This window comes from Stylophora pistillata, chromosome 1 (assembly GCF_964205215.1).
Source record: "Stylophora pistillata chromosome 1, jaStyPist1.2, whole genome shotgun sequence".
NCBI classification, from domain to species: Eukaryota; Metazoa; Cnidaria; class Anthozoa; order Scleractinia; family Pocilloporidae; genus Stylophora; species Stylophora pistillata.
The window spans coordinates 57,617,135-57,634,774 of record NC_142519.1 but is presented as its reverse complement, the minus strand read 5'-3'; the positions used below and the strand labels follow the sequence as shown (position 1 = coordinate 57,634,774).

The 17,640-nt window shown below is 39.4% G+C and overlaps 1 protein-coding gene and 1 pseudogene across 3 annotated transcripts; one reads left to right on the top strand and one right to left on the bottom strand.

The window, feature by feature from the left end:
* The first annotated feature begins 89 nt into the window (after positions 1-89).
* LOC148743291 (uncharacterized) lies at positions 90-11,592 on the top strand (annotated as a pseudogene). The gene is made up of 13 exons (XR_015988865.1): positions 90-186; positions 299-326; positions 988-1,162; positions 1,637-1,772; positions 2,112-2,253; positions 2,747-2,896; positions 3,352-3,536; positions 4,050-4,191; positions 4,759-5,388; positions 5,822-6,453; positions 6,653-6,898; positions 7,405-7,785; positions 9,872-11,592. The product of XR_015988865.1 is annotated as an uncharacterized LOC148743291 (transcript).
* A 151-nt stretch (positions 11,593-11,743) lies between these two features.
* On the bottom strand, positions 11,744-17,129 carry LOC148743290 (uncharacterized). Of its 2 annotated transcripts, none has more exons than XM_088725546.1 (3): positions 17,037-17,129; positions 13,609-13,951; positions 11,744-12,712 (listed from the first exon to the last, which is right to left on the bottom strand). In XM_088725546.1, the coding sequence occupies exons 2-3, from the start codon at positions 13,940-13,942 to the stop codon at positions 12,033-12,035; spliced, it is 1,014 nt and encodes a 337-aa protein (XP_088581672.1). In that variant the 5' UTR covers positions 13,943-13,951; positions 17,037-17,129; the 3' UTR covers positions 11,744-12,032. The 2 variants fall into 2 exon arrangements, with proteins under 2 accessions (XP_088581672.1, XP_088581677.1); XM_088725551.1 differs by lacking the exon at positions 17,037-17,129 and adding an exon at positions 16,117-16,465.
* Between the last annotated feature and the right edge of the window lie 511 nt (positions 17,130-17,640).

Sequence of the window (17,640 nt, the reverse complement as noted above, 5' to 3'; positions counted from 1 at the left end):
AAAATTATGAACAATTGTCGCCACCGAAAGTTGCGATTAGCTGGGTTCGATGCATAATTGAAGTGTTTTTTTAAAGTAAAGAAAGAGAAGTTTTGTACTAGATGATGCGGCTGCTGGATCCATCAATCCCTTGGGAGAATGAAACAAAGTTCCTTGATACGTATCATTGTCTTCTCTTTTCTGAGGGTTTGTAACAACGTACCGTTTTCGCAGTTTCGACATGTGGTTTGGTTAAGTAGTTGAACCATTCATTGAAATTTACGGAATTTTTTTGTTTTGGTAATCTTGGTAAATTTAGGAATATTCCGCCGTTTGGGGTGCACAAGGTGAGTTTAAGATAATTCGACACAACAGGTATATTACAAGTTTTATACATTAGCCATGAACGAGATATCATTCGAGGAAATACATAGTTTAGTAGTTTAGAATTTTCAGGAAAAGGTAAATTCGACGGAATCATGCAAACAGCAAGAGGTCGAACACCGTGTCAAGAAATGATTGTATTGTGGGAAACCAGGACTAATGCTCATCAGTGAGAAATTCGCTGTATTATGTAAGCAAAATAACACTGTTAGATATCTCAATTATTGGCGCTTTCCTTAATTTAGTTAGCTTTGGTATCATTTTGTTCAAGTGTTACAACTTATGGCATCAATAGCATACAAACACCTCTTAGGCATTACCATCAACTATAATGGATTTATGGTTTATATTATCAAGTACTCAGTGAGATACCTAGCCGTGCTTTTGATTGAATACATCCTCTGAGATATTTTCCGATTTGCTAACAGTACTCTGTTTATGTTAGGTCACTAATTCTTTCAACTTATATTATCTTAGTGAACTGTAATATTGCGTGGTTTCTTGCGTGAAGGATGTTATTTACTAACGCGTCACTGAAAACCACTCCGATTTTCATGACGTGGTCCTTCTAGAGAGCTCATTATGACTGAATTATTTATGATATTCGCGTTGGCGTATTTTTAGGGCGATGCAATTTACCTTTGGGACTAGAGGACAAATCCATTCCAGATACTGACTTAACAGCGTCTTCAGCACATAGTATTTACCATGGGCCTAAGCCCGCCCGGCTGAACACTGTTGAGAGTGGTTCATATAAGGGAGCATGGAGTTCCCTTTACCGTTATCGAGGAGAATGGATACAGGTGAACAAATTCGAAATGTATTGTAGCTTTTCAATAATATTTTAATTTTAATATTTTAAAATGTCTCCCTAGTTAGAACTTACCTTTAGGTACCTTGTGTTGCATTTAAGATCTACAAAACTAAATACAGCACATACAAGAGATCAGCTACATTGGTCTCTTATTATAAAAAAGCTGAAAATAAGCTTTTTTACCAAAGCGGGCGAGTATAAAATTTCTTCACTCACTCTTGAATGAGCCTACGCCCTTAAGACCGTTGTAAATTTGTTTTGTTCGTTCTAGCACTGATACCTTTGGATAATCCTCGGTTACTTCAGGAGCAACCTGTTTCTGAACTTTGCTCTCTATCTCGTGATTATGATAGCATTCTTCTACTTAAAGTGCCATCTTTATGTGCTTAAGGTTTCTTAAATTTAACCCTCAAATACTTAAGATAGGCAATTCTCATTACGATATGATGCAATAACACCACAAATAAACTTGAGAACAGTTACCAAGATCACCTCAATCGCAACGCAAGGGAGACAGGATTCATATCAATGGGTCACCTCGTACAGGATATGTCATGGTCAAAAACTGGACGGATTTTGCGAACCTCTAAATCAGGTGGGATAATCAACGGGTTATGAAATCTCCTACTTCAATGCGACCGCAGGATCTTTCCTTTATTAAGCTGTACGGTTAATTTAAAGCAGACATATTGCCTTTCTACAAAGTTCTTTCACGTAGTTCTGCTAAAGGATATAGACTCATAGCATGTATACCGAGTTATCTTAGTGAATCTGTTGTAAACTGTAGCTCTAATAGCTTACGTTACTGTAATAGTTATAAGGAGTTCTACGGCTACTTCTCTATTCTGATTTACAGAAGCCATTCTTCCGCATTTTTATTTATGTAATTTGGGATTTGAAGTTTTTGGCAAGTTGCTGTTAATTTCATTCGTAGGACTTTGTTGGAAACAATGATAGGTCCTCCCTGGTTACCCATCAGTTTACCAAGCCTCTCTACGCTAGTTTCGTGAGGATCATCGTTCAAGGGCGGTACAATCACCCATCTATAAGACTCGAACTTTATGGCTGTAGGGAAGGTGAATAAATGCTTTTTTAATTTTCTAGCTTATTCGGAGTATTCCTCCTTTCTCTTAAACGCGATGTTTATTCAATACAAGGTTACCCCAGGCTTTTTAACTTTTCCGGTTTTCATTTTTAAATTCACAGACTAATTCAACGAGATAATATCAGAGATTTTTAAAAAATTATTTATATACAAGAATATACTGTATACATTTCAGTCAAGTGCGATTGTCCGCTTGCGGCTTTTTGCACTAACAAAGCACAGGCACAAGAAGAACAACTTTATTCTGAAACGAAGGAAGATGAAATTCAATCTGTTACTTTCTTTGAATAGGAACCATCAACTCCTTCAAAACTGCACAGCTGAACGGCAGATCGGGAGTAAAAAGGGAAGGTCTCTGGCTTGTTACTAATACACCCACGCCAGAGCTGCGGTTTTGAAATGCCTCTGTTTTGCTCACTCAGTTTTTACTATTAGTATTTTTTTTAATTTTGTTTTATAAACAGGTTTCGTCCCCCTTCCAGGCCCTGTTTGCGTGGAAAGTCTCGGAATGGAAACCAGAAAAATTCCAGACTCCGATATTACAGCTTCCACCGAGTCAAATGTTTATTACGCTGCACGTCGAGCAAGGCTTGTGACGTTTCACTGTATCAAATGCATTACAATTTTAAAAATATTTCAATCTGTTGATGCCCGCAGAAGCAGAAGATTTGGCAACAGCTATATTCACATCTTTTAAGCGCATCGCGAATAACCCAAGACTGGGCTAGGCGCCTTAAACCAGGGCACGTCCTCCGCATTTCATTTCGGATCATTTCCTGTTTATAATATCTTGGGAAAATCTTGAGATAACCGAGACAAAAGTCATAAATTCGACCCTAGGAGACAGCTATACTTCCCACCTCCACCCATGCCTGACGGAGGAGCCTCGTTTTGGTCCAAAACATACAAGCTAAACGTGAGGTAGTCCTTAAAAAAGAGACTTTCAGACTTAAAAGAAAGAAAAAGATTAGGAGATAGTACAATCGAAATAAGTAGGGTGGAGGGGTAGGTGAAATTCTGTTTATTAAACCTAGATTGGAAATGCGCCCTCAGTCTGGTATGAATGGAGGTTGGGTGTCGAGAACTACCAATCAGCTTCAATGGTTACAAGTGAAATTTGGTCAGCTAGTCGAGATCAGACGTATAGCCACCCAAGGAAGACATAGATTTAATCAATGGGTGAAAAGCTGCAGCCTGAGATTCAGCATGGATGGTGTACTGTTCATTCAGTATGAAACGAATAAAAATCAAACGGTTTGATTCTTTCATTGTGATTTATCGCATGAACTCTACCTTGCTTAATTCAAGTTCTGCTATTTGATTTGTGCCTTCTACACTGCTTAAGGTTTATATCATCACTAATTTAACTAACTAGGACAATTTAGTAGACGGTTTGAGTAAGCCACTCATCATTTTAAAAGGGAAAAATGGAGAAACCTGTTGGGGAAGAAGACAATTTTCCTCAGTTTGATTTAAGACTGTACGGTTCAACATCTGCCGACCTTAAGAACATGCAAGAGGTAAACAGTGGTTCCTTTCTCTTTGAGGGATTTACCTGCTACAAGTTTTCACCAAAAAAGGGATGCGTAGTTGTGAAATATTGACTGCACGCCTTCATCGAGAGGGAAAAGTGTTGCCAAAAACATTGCTTTGCTTTAAGAAAACGATTTTGATAGGGCGTGTTGATCCTCCTTTGCAATAATGTGTTTTTATTTTGGCGGGTTCTAAGTCATTATCAGTAATTCTTGCATCTTCCACATTTAACAGGTTTTTAGTGGCAATTCTGATCGATATACTGTTGTCAGCCACGTTTTAAACCCACCAATCACAGCTCGTTATATTCGTGCTCATCCAGTGACGTGGTATAGCCGCATTGCAATGAGGGTGGACTTCTACGGGTGCATTTCAGGTAAGGAATAGTTATGCCTTGGGTCCATCGCATCTCAGTCTACAAAAAGATGTTCTCAGAAGCTCATTATTGTTGTTGACATCTCCGCGCCAGAAATTAATTGAATAGATATAAAATGCCTAGCTGCAGTTACGTTTATTGTTAATACGCATCTCAGTAAGCTTGGCTGGAATTGTGAATTGTAGACCTGTATGACAACATCCCCATATGATCCCCTAAAATTCCTCTGACCCCCCCCCCCCCCACAGAAAACTCATGGGATGACTTGGCTTGCAGAAAGACTTATACTGTGTCTGTTCACTGGGCAATCTATCGAACGCAGAGTTGTCGGATTCAGCAAAGGAAACATCTATTTCAAAATTGAAGCTTTTTGGCAAGGCTACCTATTTTAAGTTTTCTTATTTCTAGCCCTTCATAGTTACAATCGTAAAACCTTTCGGGCAGCCATTTCTAGCCTACAGATAATGAGATGATCTAATTCCAGAAACATGAATACGAAAGCTCAGCTCAGTTAAGTTCAGTCTCTATCTATATTTGTTACCGATAATTTCGTTGTCTTTTTTCTAGATGCTCTAGTTCCAGTTGCTGTATACCCTTTGAACGGCGAGTTTGGCACGAGAGACTTAGGTCCCCATCAAATATCACCGGGCATTTCCTATAATATACAACTTGCTCCAGGCCCCTTTGGGCAGCCAAGTGGCTCTATCCTGTTCTCTGGCACTCCCTTTAGCTATATAGAGTTTCCCAACAACGGAGGATTGGATGTAAGGTATTCCTTAACAATTCTATTCTGGGTGTTTCCAGAAAATGTCGACGGTCCCATGATCAGTTTCGGAACTGACCATTACAATGTTAATTTTTGGATTGCTAATGGTGGAACTTGGTCCAGATTAATGGCAAGACATGGAGGAGGTTCTGGAGTAGCACCACGAAATTCTCTGAACCACTATTCGTGGAATTATATTGGATTTTCTTATGATTATGACACAGGCGTTCAGAAAGTTTGGAAGGATGGAAAAGTCTGTAACGCAGCAAGCGTTGGTCAGTTTGAGCTAAAAACTCAAGATGCTATTAGAATGGGAGTGAAGGAGGGAGATGAAAGATTTCTTAAAGGAAGAATATCTTGCTTTCAAGTGTACGACAGGGTTTTGACTGAGAGAGAAGTACAAGCTGCAAGAGGACTCTGTTTTAAAAAAGGTTGGTGAACCCCGTGGAATGGCAGGCTGAAAACGTTACACTATAAATTTCTCTGGTAACTGCCAGATGCAGGAAATCTCTTACTAGACCTAAAAACTTTTCATATCAATGTGAAAGGGATTATTTGCACTTTGACATTACAAATAAGTGCCCTTAACTTGAGATATTTCTAGTTATATATCGTTTCCGTTGGTAATATTAGAGATTCGACAATCTTTTCATCGCAGGATGCTTTTACACTCCCTTCTAGTGGATAAGTCCATCTGAATTTTTTACTCATTTTTAAGTACAAATAATACTTATGCATCATCCAATATATGGATTTTGCAAATTTGATTAAGTATCTTTTCTTCTATGGTTCATCTTGTCGAACATATTTACTTAAATACTTTAGTGCCTCATGGAATCTTTTTTTTTACTAATTTTCTATTAGTTCCGTTGGGTCCCGTGGCCCTTTTCCCCTTGAATGGACAATACGAGACAACAGACATCAGTCACAACCACAACCTCCCAGGGGAGGTCTCGAACGTTGAGTTAGCTCCAGGGCCGGGAGGTAATATTGGAGGCTCGTATCAGTTCTGGGGAAACTTGACCAGCTTCATAAAATTCCCAAACCTTGGAGGACTGGACACGAGGTACTCGATGACTCTCTTGGCTTGGCTCTATCACGAACAGACGAGAGGTCCGATCTTCAACTACTTTTCACCTGGCTATTATGGAGTTCGTTTTATGGTCAGTGAGTAGGGCTATTTTTTCGTTGAGTTACGCACATCAGAGAACACAACACTGAAATCTCTCGTAGGATCAGTCGTTCAAGAGAAAACGTGGCATTTCGTTGGGTCTTCTTATAATTACGTCAACGGAGAGTTCACAATTTGGCTCAATGGAAGTGTCGATAACAGAGCCGTCGTTGACACACCTGTTGAGCTGGCGACGCAAGAGAGTGCCTTTATGGGTGCAGCATCAAATTCCTATTTCAAAGGAAGAATTCATGTCTCCAGCTTTATGACAGAGTTTTAAGTGAGTTCGAGATACAAGATGCAAAACAATTGTGTTCTGCAACAGGTGGGAAAATTGTTCGCTATCTGTCACACTTATGTGGGTTTTCATCCTCTCTATGCATTTTGACCTCAGCGTAAAGAGTTTTATGTTGTGGACGAAATTGCCCTTCTCTTTTGGTGAAGATAACGATTCACTTTGCTAGGCATGTATCAGGTATAAAGACATCCACGGTTTAGTGCGTTTTATTCTTTTAATGCCTTAGGACGATCAAATCGTAATGAAACAGTCTACACGGGAGAAGCAGTAGAGTTAAAATGTGATGCGTTGAGCGGTAAAACTGTGCAATGGAGTAAAGATGGCGCTGTACTTCAATCAAGAACCGCTGGCTATGGAACTGGCTTGCTCATTGGCTATGTTGAGTATTCTGATGAGGGGATGTACACATGTAAAGTAATTAACAAAGCAGGACGAATCGATGCTTCTTATTATGTCACACTGAGGGTGGAAGGTCAGTATTTACTCACTGATGAATTTTTTACCTTATTTGCACTCAAACAAATAATATTTCGAAAAGGGACAGGAAATTAGCTAAAATGGACTATAGCATGTTAGGAAACTTTAGAGTAGATAACGAGCTAGTTACTTATTCTAACAAGAAGGAAACGCGGTGGTGTCGTTAAGGCGTAGCTTGGCGCTGGACTTCAAAGCAACGAATAACTACGATTTTTGTACTACGTTGATGGCAATTACACTCCTTTGTCTAAGAGCATTCATGAACATCGTCTAACTATTTACGTGAGACTTGTTATTCGTAGCGATGGAGTGGCATCCTGATCCAAGGGAAAGAACCCTTAGTCTCTTGATGACAACCACAGAATGCGGTAGGAAGCTGGTAATTAGCTCTACAAAGTGCCAATACATACTTAACCTTTCCCCCTTTGGTTAGATAAAGAATGATGAACACAGCTGTCGCGTTTTTTTTTGTTTTTGTTTTCATGAAATAACATTTTTCAGATCCGAGTTTCCTTTGCTCTGAGTTCAAATGCCATAAGTCTGACAGCGCGTGGATGCCCTGGAATGTTTTGCCAACTTTAAATCACAGCCGCACATTTTACGAGGGAAAATGGTTCCGGGCAGACGAAGGTACAGCTATGACAAGCTCGTGCATCTCGGAAGAAACTTGTGGTGTGAAGGCTCCTGGCTGGTTGAACGGTCAACATCCGTCGCGTGAGACTGGGATCATTCATCGTCAAACTTGTTTCAAATTTCTCAAAAATTGTTGTTATCATTCATTGCCTGTTCAAATAAAGAAATGTTCAAAATTTTTTGTTTACAAGCTACGGGAGGTTCATCCAATGATACCTGGACAATACTGCTTCACTTCAAGCAACCGAGGTAAAACTAAAAGCTCCATTAGGATAAATTCAAGGGTAAAATCTAAGTAATTGAATTGAGAGAGAAGTATACTTTAGGAACCATCTAATTATTATCTCCGTCAGATAATAGTTTGAAGAAATTATGGTGCTGACTAAATTCTGCGATCATAAAGAGTGACCTAACTTTTCGAAATCGTATCGTTTCTGTGACATAGAGAACTCCTACTACCTTTTTCTTGTATCTCAGATCTTGGCGATATGTTTGAACAAGAGGCCATTTTCGATATATCAGAATTCAAACTTGGCTCCGAGGCTTAGGAAAAAAAAACTACATGAGGTCGAGGGATAAATCAATATTTTCTTTTGTTTTATTCCCCCAAGCCTCGAGCCAAGTTAGAACTCTAACATAACGAAAATAGTTTATAGTATTAGTAGCTAATGGAGTAAGAAAGATGACACATTTTATATCAGGTAGTGATATAAAGGAAGGCTGTTGTTAGTCTTGTAATCAACGTTGGACAACGAAATAATGTCCCCACGAGGAATGGAGCTTTAGATGTTCGCTTTCACGCTCCGTCACTCTACCACTGAGCCATAGAGACTTGGCACGGCCAATAACCAAGCAAAGGACGGGAGCTCAGAATTCGAAGAATTGAGGTTCGACATCTCGTAGGAACTCAGAATTTTTTCTTTGTCCAACGCTCGTGACAGGATATAAAATATCCTTCTTTCAAGCTGTTAGTTTACATTTAAAAAAAATATTCAAACTTTTACGTTACTCTTTGGAAACTTGTAAGACAATTCATAGCAGATACAATTCTCATTAATAGAGGAAAAAATTATCTTTTTTTCTGGAGTACATTTGTTCTTTAAAGGTAAACAACATTAAATAGTTAACAACTATTTACCAAAACGGAAGGTGGCGAGCGGTGAATATATACCGAGCCGCGAAGTGAGGAGGTAAATATATATCCACAACGAGTCACTGACACAGTAGGTTTAGTTTATAATAAAACAGTGAGATAATGAAGAAAAAAAAGATGATTATAACTCATTAATTCCCGCAATGATTACTAATAATATTCTCGTGCGCAAAACCCCTGCAAGTTGCTCGAAGGTGAATAGTAGAAGATATTCGGCGTTTGAGTGGCCAATCAGAGAGGTGTTCAACGTCATCCACTGTTTTAGTTTATTATTATCCAACTATACCTAGACGAGTACAAATAACGCCATGGACGAGTACAAATATCACGCGGTATTTGTACTCGTCTATTGTAGAGTACCGGTTAAACAGGTTTTCTCGCATCGCGCAAGCGAAGAAGTGGATTGTAGTTAGGAAAAGAAAACAAATGGTGGACAATTAGAATCATATTTCCGATGACGAAGAGTCAGAATGGCTAGCAAATATAGATCCAAGTTCATCAGAGGAATCGAACGAAGAAAAACAGCTTGAGGACCAGAAAATTTCTTCATTTAATGAAGAAAATAGAAACAGCAACACAACAACGTGCCAATTCCGTTCCGCTTCGCATACTTCGCATATCCGCGAAATTTGCCCGCACTGAAATAACAGTTTGGCGTGTTGGATGATAAATAACTTATTAGGCGTTTTGTTGTGTAGTATCGCTGAGTATTTTTACTCCTTATTTGTATTTTGACTCGCCTTACGGGCTCGTCAGAATACGGAACAACTCGTAAAAATACTCAGCGATACTACACAACAAAACGTCTAATTAACAATTATTCCACGAGCGCGCGTTGGATATGAGATGATAGATAGCCAACGAGGCGCTACGCGCCTCGTTGGCTATAATCATCTCATATCCAACAAGCGCGAGTGGAATAATTGTTTTATTAAAAACGTTAAATTAAATTATTAAATTTTATTAAATTTTTAGCTCCCTTTAATTTTAAGCTGACACGTACGCTTACCATATTTGTAGATTATGGTATATTGGCTGATATACCATAACGTAACGGCTAAGCCAATAAAAAGTCTTGACTTGCATTATCCAATGATCTAGTTTTTAATAATAAGATATATACATTGTCACATTGTTTATCTCAGTCATGAGTCTTCATTGACTAATTTTGTTATTCTCCAGACTTTTTGGAAGGAGACGCCATTTTAACTTCCCACAAAGCTGACTGGCTACTTACTGGTAACGTGATGGCATCCGAGAGGTCGGTTGGGAGCTCATTACAATGCATGCAGAGTTGTGTAAACTCGGCGAAAGGACATTGTAGATCATTCAACTACAACAGGTTCACTGGTGAATGTCAACTGAACAATGCAACGGGGCATGCGCAAAAGTCAGGTGATCAGTGGAAGGTGAAAATGGGATACAGCTACTACTATAAAGCTGATCGACCAAGAGTTGTCATCGTCTTCCCTTAAACTCGAAACATCTCTTCAATATTAATTCAGGGATGATTGAAATACTGCAAAACTCGCTTTCAAATTTGACTTCTCTAGCTTTTAGAACTAATGCTCTCAGCACGTCATACAACATGGACGGATTTTATATGTACATTGTAGACGCATGTGCCACTGTAGACTGGTCACGTGATGAGGGGGATGAATAGGGGTATGCAAATCCGCCGATCCGCTACGATTTGATGACCAAATCCGTCAGTCCGTTAAAAAAAATTGTTAAATCCGAATCCGTTCGCTACTTGCCTCGTAAAAAGGTGAAAACACACCTTGAGCTGTTCTGTGTTAGCTCGGCAATGGCTTTCCCATCGAGTGAATTGGAATCGGTGGGGTATAGTGTCACGGATAAGGCCCGGGGGGATTCCCATATGAAACAAACGTGTATGCTCGTCGGAAATTTTAAATTTAACCCCTAAAGGAGACCATCTGGGCGTGGCTCAAGCAAATTTTGACCCCTAAAAGAGACCGCTCATGTTCATGCATTGTCTCTTTGGCACTTGGTAAAATAAAAAACTTGTTAATGTTGAGGTAATACGGTAAACAAAACAAGTTAAAAAGAAAATTTTACTTCTGTTTCTCTTCGCGTAATTCTGTATTTCTTCGCGGAACCCTAAACGAGACCTTGGTGGCTTAAAATACTGGCGCTTTGCCTGGAACGCCCTAAGCGAGACCAAGATCCAAAATTTACACTCCTAAGCGAGACGACGAGCATCCCCGCTTGTTTAATATGGGAGTCCCCCCCGGGGGATAAGGGCGCGAACACATCAGACGTCCCAGTGCGTTACTGTTTCCCTGATGCGTGACATGCAGAGAGTCTCGTCCGTGACAAAAAAATACACATACTCAGAAAACAACGCATTTCTGACGATCGTTCAGATCCACAATCCGAAATTCCTCACAAGCAAAATCCAAAATCCGGACCTAAAAAATTGACAAAACCGCAACCGTTGCAATTTCAGAATCCGCAAATCCGTTAAAATTTTGCTCTAAATCCGAAATCCGGGCAAAATAATTCTCAGAATCCGTCGATCCGTTAGCCTATTCACCCCCCTCCGTGATCGTCCATATCGCTCCGATAATTCCAAATAATGTTCAAGTGGTTAGAACCGTTTAATGGAAACCAGGTTGAGCAATCCCTGGCTGCCCGAACACTTGGGAAGACTACTATTGTCTAAAGGAAAACAAGTTTTAGTTGCTGTCCGTAGGAATCGTCCGTATGAACCGTGGGATACTCCCAGTAGTCTGAAAACCGCTGAGGCGAGCAATTGTGAGGGAGCCATTCCCAAGTTTCATGTTGGCTATATTTTCTGATTTTATCACTAGGACCTAAGTTTTGTCCTGACCAAAGGCACTCAAAGTCCATTTTAATGCAAATTTTTCATTCAAATACACTGATCGTAAGTCTGAACTGCAAGTGGAACATTTTTTATTTACAAGTGGGAGTAGGTTTATGAGTTCGAGACCGGTATATAAGCTACGAGTTAACGTAGGGAGTGTAAGACGAAAGAAAAATTAATTGGTAAACCACACAATCTACTTGGTGATTAACAAAGCGAATTTTTTATTCCCTTTATGAGTGAAAAAGCGAAGCTGATCTGACAGTGTAAACCAGTGATCTTGTATGATTTGCAATCTCAATTGAAAATAAAGACCAGAAACCCTTTAAAACATCCATTTAATTTAAAATGAGAAAGAGTAAAACGAAAACTGAAGAGCATATTTCTCAAAATGACGCTCCTTTAATCAATCACTTATTTAACCCGGGCACCTTTTGAGATACGGCACACATCTCATACGTAATTCCTCTATCAATGCAGATAAGCTTATCATAATTACAAATTCACAGGTTGTCCTGTTTTAAACGATTTTTTAATGGCATCGATAACATAAGAGGAGCGAAGCACATCCTGTTTGGAGACTTCTGAAACCTCTTTGTTATTCATTACATCAATGAAATGATTCATTTCTAAATCAAAAGCTTCGGAATATCGTTGCGGAAAAGAAAACTTTATAAGAGGTTGTGAGCTTCCCATGGAATGAAAATGGGTTGAGGACAAGGTGTTTTGGTTGTCACTGGTGAGCATTCCACCAGATCCAAAAACTTCAATACGATGATCGTAGCCGTAAATAGATTCACGAGAGAGATCAATCTGACCAATAGCGCCACTTGAGAACTTCATGATGACCCCAACTGTATCCACATCGTCCATCTCTGCAATGTGTGAGTGGAAGGCATGGGCGAGGCAGAAGACCGTATGGGGAGCTTCACCCATAATCCAGCAGATCAGATCTACATCATGTAAGCCACAATCGTGAAAGTACCCTCCTGAAGTCTTTAGGAATTCAGGGGATGGCATGGGAGAGTCACGACTTGTTATCTTGACCACTTGAACCTGACCTATGCCGTCGTTTTGTACACTGTCAAAGACGGAACGAACGGTTGGATCGAATCGCCGGTTGAAGCCGCAGAACAATGGAAGGCTGCGGTTCTCGGCCTCCTTATAACAACGCTCTGACAATAATTAGTCCAAAATGAGACGGTTGAATGTGAAGAAATCAATGAGATTGTTATTCAGCTAGCTAATTGGCAGTCAGTTATCCTGTTGAGAATCTGTCAACCCCGTTCACGTATGGTTATCTGGTGAGCTGGTTGGTAAGTTAGTGTGTATTCAGCTTCCTGGTGATTTACTTCGTGGTTGATCAGCTAATCAGTCGGCGAGTCAGTGAGTCAATGGCAGCGGCAAGAGAATGAGTGATTGGAATCAAACAGTAAGTTGAGGAGCCAGTCCACGAGTCAGTGAATGAGTTAGTCAGTCATTGAGTCAGTCAGTCAGTCAGTTAGTCAGTCAGTCAATCAGTCAGTCAGTCAACAGTTAGCTCAACAGCTAGTTGGTGAGTCCATCGGTTAGATACTGTACTCTTCTGACTAGTCCGTTTTAAACTTGTTTAATTGAGAGGGAGGAACTCTAGGAAGGAACTCAACCGACACAACAGTCAGACATTAGTGACTTATCTATGCCAATCACCACCAATAATACTCTTTTCTGATCAAGCAACGGGAAGAGTAAACTTATACTATGTGACAACCATTACTGAGATATGCGGTGGTTCTTAGCGGCTCATTAGGAGCCTGCTTGTTCTTTTACATGATCTTTTAAAAATAAAGAAGCACAATTTCCCATTATCCCGTGGATAGAAAATAGCCGTGTGAAAAACAAATACACAAAAAGGAGCACGCGTCATGACCCTTTCGTTCACACAACGGAATGCCAGTGCAGTGGTCTGATGTGAAAAACACAGCCGGAATTTTCACTTTGAGTGCCACTAACTTAAAATTCGAAAAGACTTCCTATCCATTCAGTGATCTATAAAATCTTGTTAAAAATAACATGTTAGTGGGACTCTTACCCATGGCTTCCGCAGCGCTTGCAATCGGCTTCTCACAGAAGACCGCTTTTCCCGCCTGTAAGCAGCGCAAGATGGTCTCTTCGTGTAGAGCAGTAGGAGTGGTTATCACTGCAGCATCAACAGTTGGATCAAGTAACGCTTTCTCCATTTCCGATGGCGGAATGACCTGTGTATCCGTGAAATTTGCGGCAGCAAATTTCCTAGCTTTGTCTTCGTCAATTTCCACGATCCATTTCAAGCTAGCTCTTGGGTTTCTTACGAGGTTGGTTGCATGAATTTGACCTGCACGACCCAAACCGAAAATTACCAAACCGGTGCGAGACGCGTCAATCATCGTGCAACACTAAAAAAAAAAAAAACAAGGATCAAAATAAAAGATTCCCAGAGGCAATTATAACAAATTTAATAATACCAATTGTAGTAATGTACGTTTCTGGAGCGCCATACCCAATGGTTTTCGGCGATGCTCGACAATTTCAGTAGGAAAGCATTTCAAAGGGAAGTTGATTATTTCTATCTGCTATTTGCATACTCTAGCGTGGTTTACGCCTTAGCTCATTTTAAAACGTTTTCTCGAATAATTGTCAAAAAGTTCCCGATACTCTGAAGCAAACCCACTAGTTATGCAATACTTTAATCGTATACCATGGAAAATATATATCTTATTAGACGTTTTGCTGTGCAGTATCGCTGAGTACCTTTACGAGTTGTGCCGTATTTTGACGAGCCCGTATATAATGAAGGAATTGGGCACGGTTACGAAGAAGTGAGGTGAAGGTTTGGGAGTTACGAGTGAAGAGTGTGAAAATATTTGAGGTAACGGAGATTCGGCACAATATCATTTCTGACAAATTCATTCAGGAAAATCGTTCCACTTCACGGTAGAAAATCCTTTTCCAGGGAACGGGTGTGCGAAGAATCTACCAGACTGTGAGCTAAAGGAAGAAGAGAAAGTAACTGATTCAACAACAAGTCTGAGCGAGCCAAGTTACGAGAAGTAAAAAGTTGAAAACGGCAAAGTTTTCAGAAGACGAAGCAAAGTTGAAACGAAGGAAACTTTCAAAGTTGAAACGAAGGAAACTTTCAAAGTGGAAACGAAGGAGACGAGCAAAGTTGAAACGAAGGAAACGAGCAAATACGTATGATGCACGATCCTCGTAGTAGATAGCGCTATTTAAGCAATAGCGAAAATCAGACCATCATACGTATCTAATACCGCAGTTCAAAATATATGAACTTCATATATTTCATTGTATCTGATTTATCACTTTCACGGGTTTATTACGAATCAACTTAACGGCCTGCTCCGAGTTGGCTTGTTAGCTCAATTGGTAGAGCGCTGCACTAGTATCGCAGAGGTCAGTGGTTCGAATCCCGTACAGGCCTGATTTTTTTCAGGTTTGATTTTCGCTATTGCTTAAATAGCGCTATCTACTGCGAGGATCGTGCATCATACGTATCTAATACCGCAGTTCAAAATATATGAACTTCATATATTTCATTGTATCTGAAACGAGCAAAGTTGAGAACTGGTGAGACGGGAACCTGGTTAGAGAAACGGGAGTTTGGTTTGGCAGGGCATCGTTTGTTGGTGGAGCGTGGTGAGTTGTGGACGAGACAAGAACACGGACGCGGGCGTAAGTTGAAACCTAACCGAACTGAACTGAAAAAAGAAAACCCTACCTTTTTATCTTGATAATACTCTTGTAAATATAGTTAGCGCATTCTAGTTTTAAATCATTACGTTCTTGTAAATTCTTGTAAAGTAACTTTGGTAAATAATTTAGCAGTTTATCGTATTATTGTAATTAGAGTAAATAATTTAGTTAATTTTTTTTTTGTCGTTTGTAATTGTTAATTACCATATTGTCTTAATTAGAGAAATAAATATTTCTAGGTCTACGTTTAACTGTTTTGTGGCGTGTCTTCTCGGGATTGTTTACGTTTCTTGTTTTTTGTATGTTGGAGGGCGCCCACCTTTGTGGCGCGGATTCGTCACAAACAGTCAAGAGCAACTAATCATTTTTTTCATTCTTAAGACTTGAGTATGAAACTAGATGCTGGTCGCACTTTTAACAAGGACGACCGTAGTTCCCGCGACGGATTTATTTCACACTGCGGAGCAACTTCAGAATACCCGTCCACATCTTTTACATATGTTGGGAGGCTTTGAAGAATGAGGCATAATTTAATAGACGCTATTCTTATTCAAAGACATGGAAATGATGTGGCCGGGTATTCTGAACTTTAGCCCACACTGCTACTTCGGAATGAAACGAATTATGTTTGCAGCTTCAGGATGCCAACTTCGGTGTAAAACTGAACATTTGGACCTAAAGAACAGCCCCAGTTGGCTTGCAACAAGTTAGGAATGATAGACCTAAAGATCATTTTTCGTGAGCGTGAACACCAACAAAATCGATTAGAAACATTTAGTTTCCAAAATGAATGCAGACAAAAAGGTAGAAGTAAATTGCTAAGAATGAAATTTTTCCTTTAAGCTTTTACCACGAAAGTTGTAAATATGGGCAACTTCAAAACGCTCCTGTCGCTAATGCAAGGTAAACTGGACAAAATTGCGGTTATTTTCGAACTCCTGAGGAAAAAGTCTTTTGATTGAGCTGATTCAGAACTTTTCCTTGACCGTGCTATCCCTTTAAAATGACTGGCTGACTAACTGATGGATCAAAATGAAAGATTCACAGAGGCAATCATAATATTATTGATAATACTTATTGTAGTAATGTACGTTTCTACAGCACCATACCCAATGGGGTATTCAATAGGAGAGCATTTCAGAGGAAGTTGATTATTTTTATCTGCTATTTGCATACTCTAGCGTGGTTTAAGCCTTAGTTAACTTAAAAACGTTTTCTCGATTTTTCAAAAGTTGCCGATGCTCTGTAGCAAACCAGCTATATTTGTCACTATACAATAAGTAAACATAATAGTTATGCAACACTTTTAATCGTAAATCGTAAACGCGTTCCTAGAAAATTTATGAGTCTTTCATCAAATTTGGAATATCTTGAATAATGAATGCAAAGGTTTGAATAAGTGCCCCGTTGCTATTTTAAGAATGCTTGTTTACTTGCGGCAGCAGGCTACTCAACTTAGAATCAACCTTCCACGTTGGCTCAAAAAACGTTTCTGCCAAATAACAATGTAAGCCGATAGCCTTAACAAAATCTAGCGTGAAATAACTCCGTGCACCAATACGAAAGCCGATCCCTGTCTAAAAACGACAGTTAAGTCCATCAAATGGTTACTCTCTTATGGGACACGACTTTTCAACAGAACCCAGATTCCAAACAAGACACATGAAAGATTCACTTGAATATCGCGGCGCTGTGTTATGGAACTTTGTTTGCCACAATGAACAAGAAGTTGGACGCTCAATCAGTACTCTGAAAAAAACACCTACTCACCAGTGAATACTTTAAAGAATTCAAATTTGACCTACTTTCCGCTTCTACTTCTCACTTTACACATACCGATTTTGTTTTTACCTAGAAGTAAAATATATATCATTGTCAATTTTTTTACTCAAGTTATTTTTACATAACCTGTAATTTTCCTTTTTCTTTACACGACCCCCCAAGCTTGTAGCTTAAAATAATATCGTGTATGAATAAAGGTCATCTATCACTGCATTCTAATAAGAAAGATAAACCAAACTCACGTTTTCGCCGATTATGACGCCGCTTATTGCTCTGTCGTTTTCCACACCAAATTTTGCAAATTCCTATGAAAATGGATCAAGATACATGTCATTAAATCGTAAAATCGCCTCAAGGTGGAATAACTTTAAGAAACATATAGCGGTCGGGCTTGAAGTTTGTCTGACAATAATTAGCAATTTTGTTAACCACTTCTAAAATGGGCATTGTCACGCCGACGGACATCATGAACTACTAGACATAGTTATTGAAATAGTTCGTTTGCTTAGACTATCGGCAGTTTTTTTTATCAGCATTGATTCTTAAGTTAAAAAAGGTAATTTTATGATTTTACAACATATTTCGCCTGTTA

What these genes read in the sequence shown, in the direction of transcription:
- LOC148743290 (XM_088725546.1), bottom strand. Translation starts at nt 13,942, where the DNA reads ATGATTGACGCGTCTCGCACCGGTTTGGTAATTTTCGGTTTGGGTCGT. An exon ending in AAGCGCTGCGGAAGCCATGG is followed by an intron (nt 12,713 to 13,608) that starts GTAAGAGTCCCA and finishes AATTATTGTCAG; the next exon opens with AGCGTTGTTATAAGGAGGCC.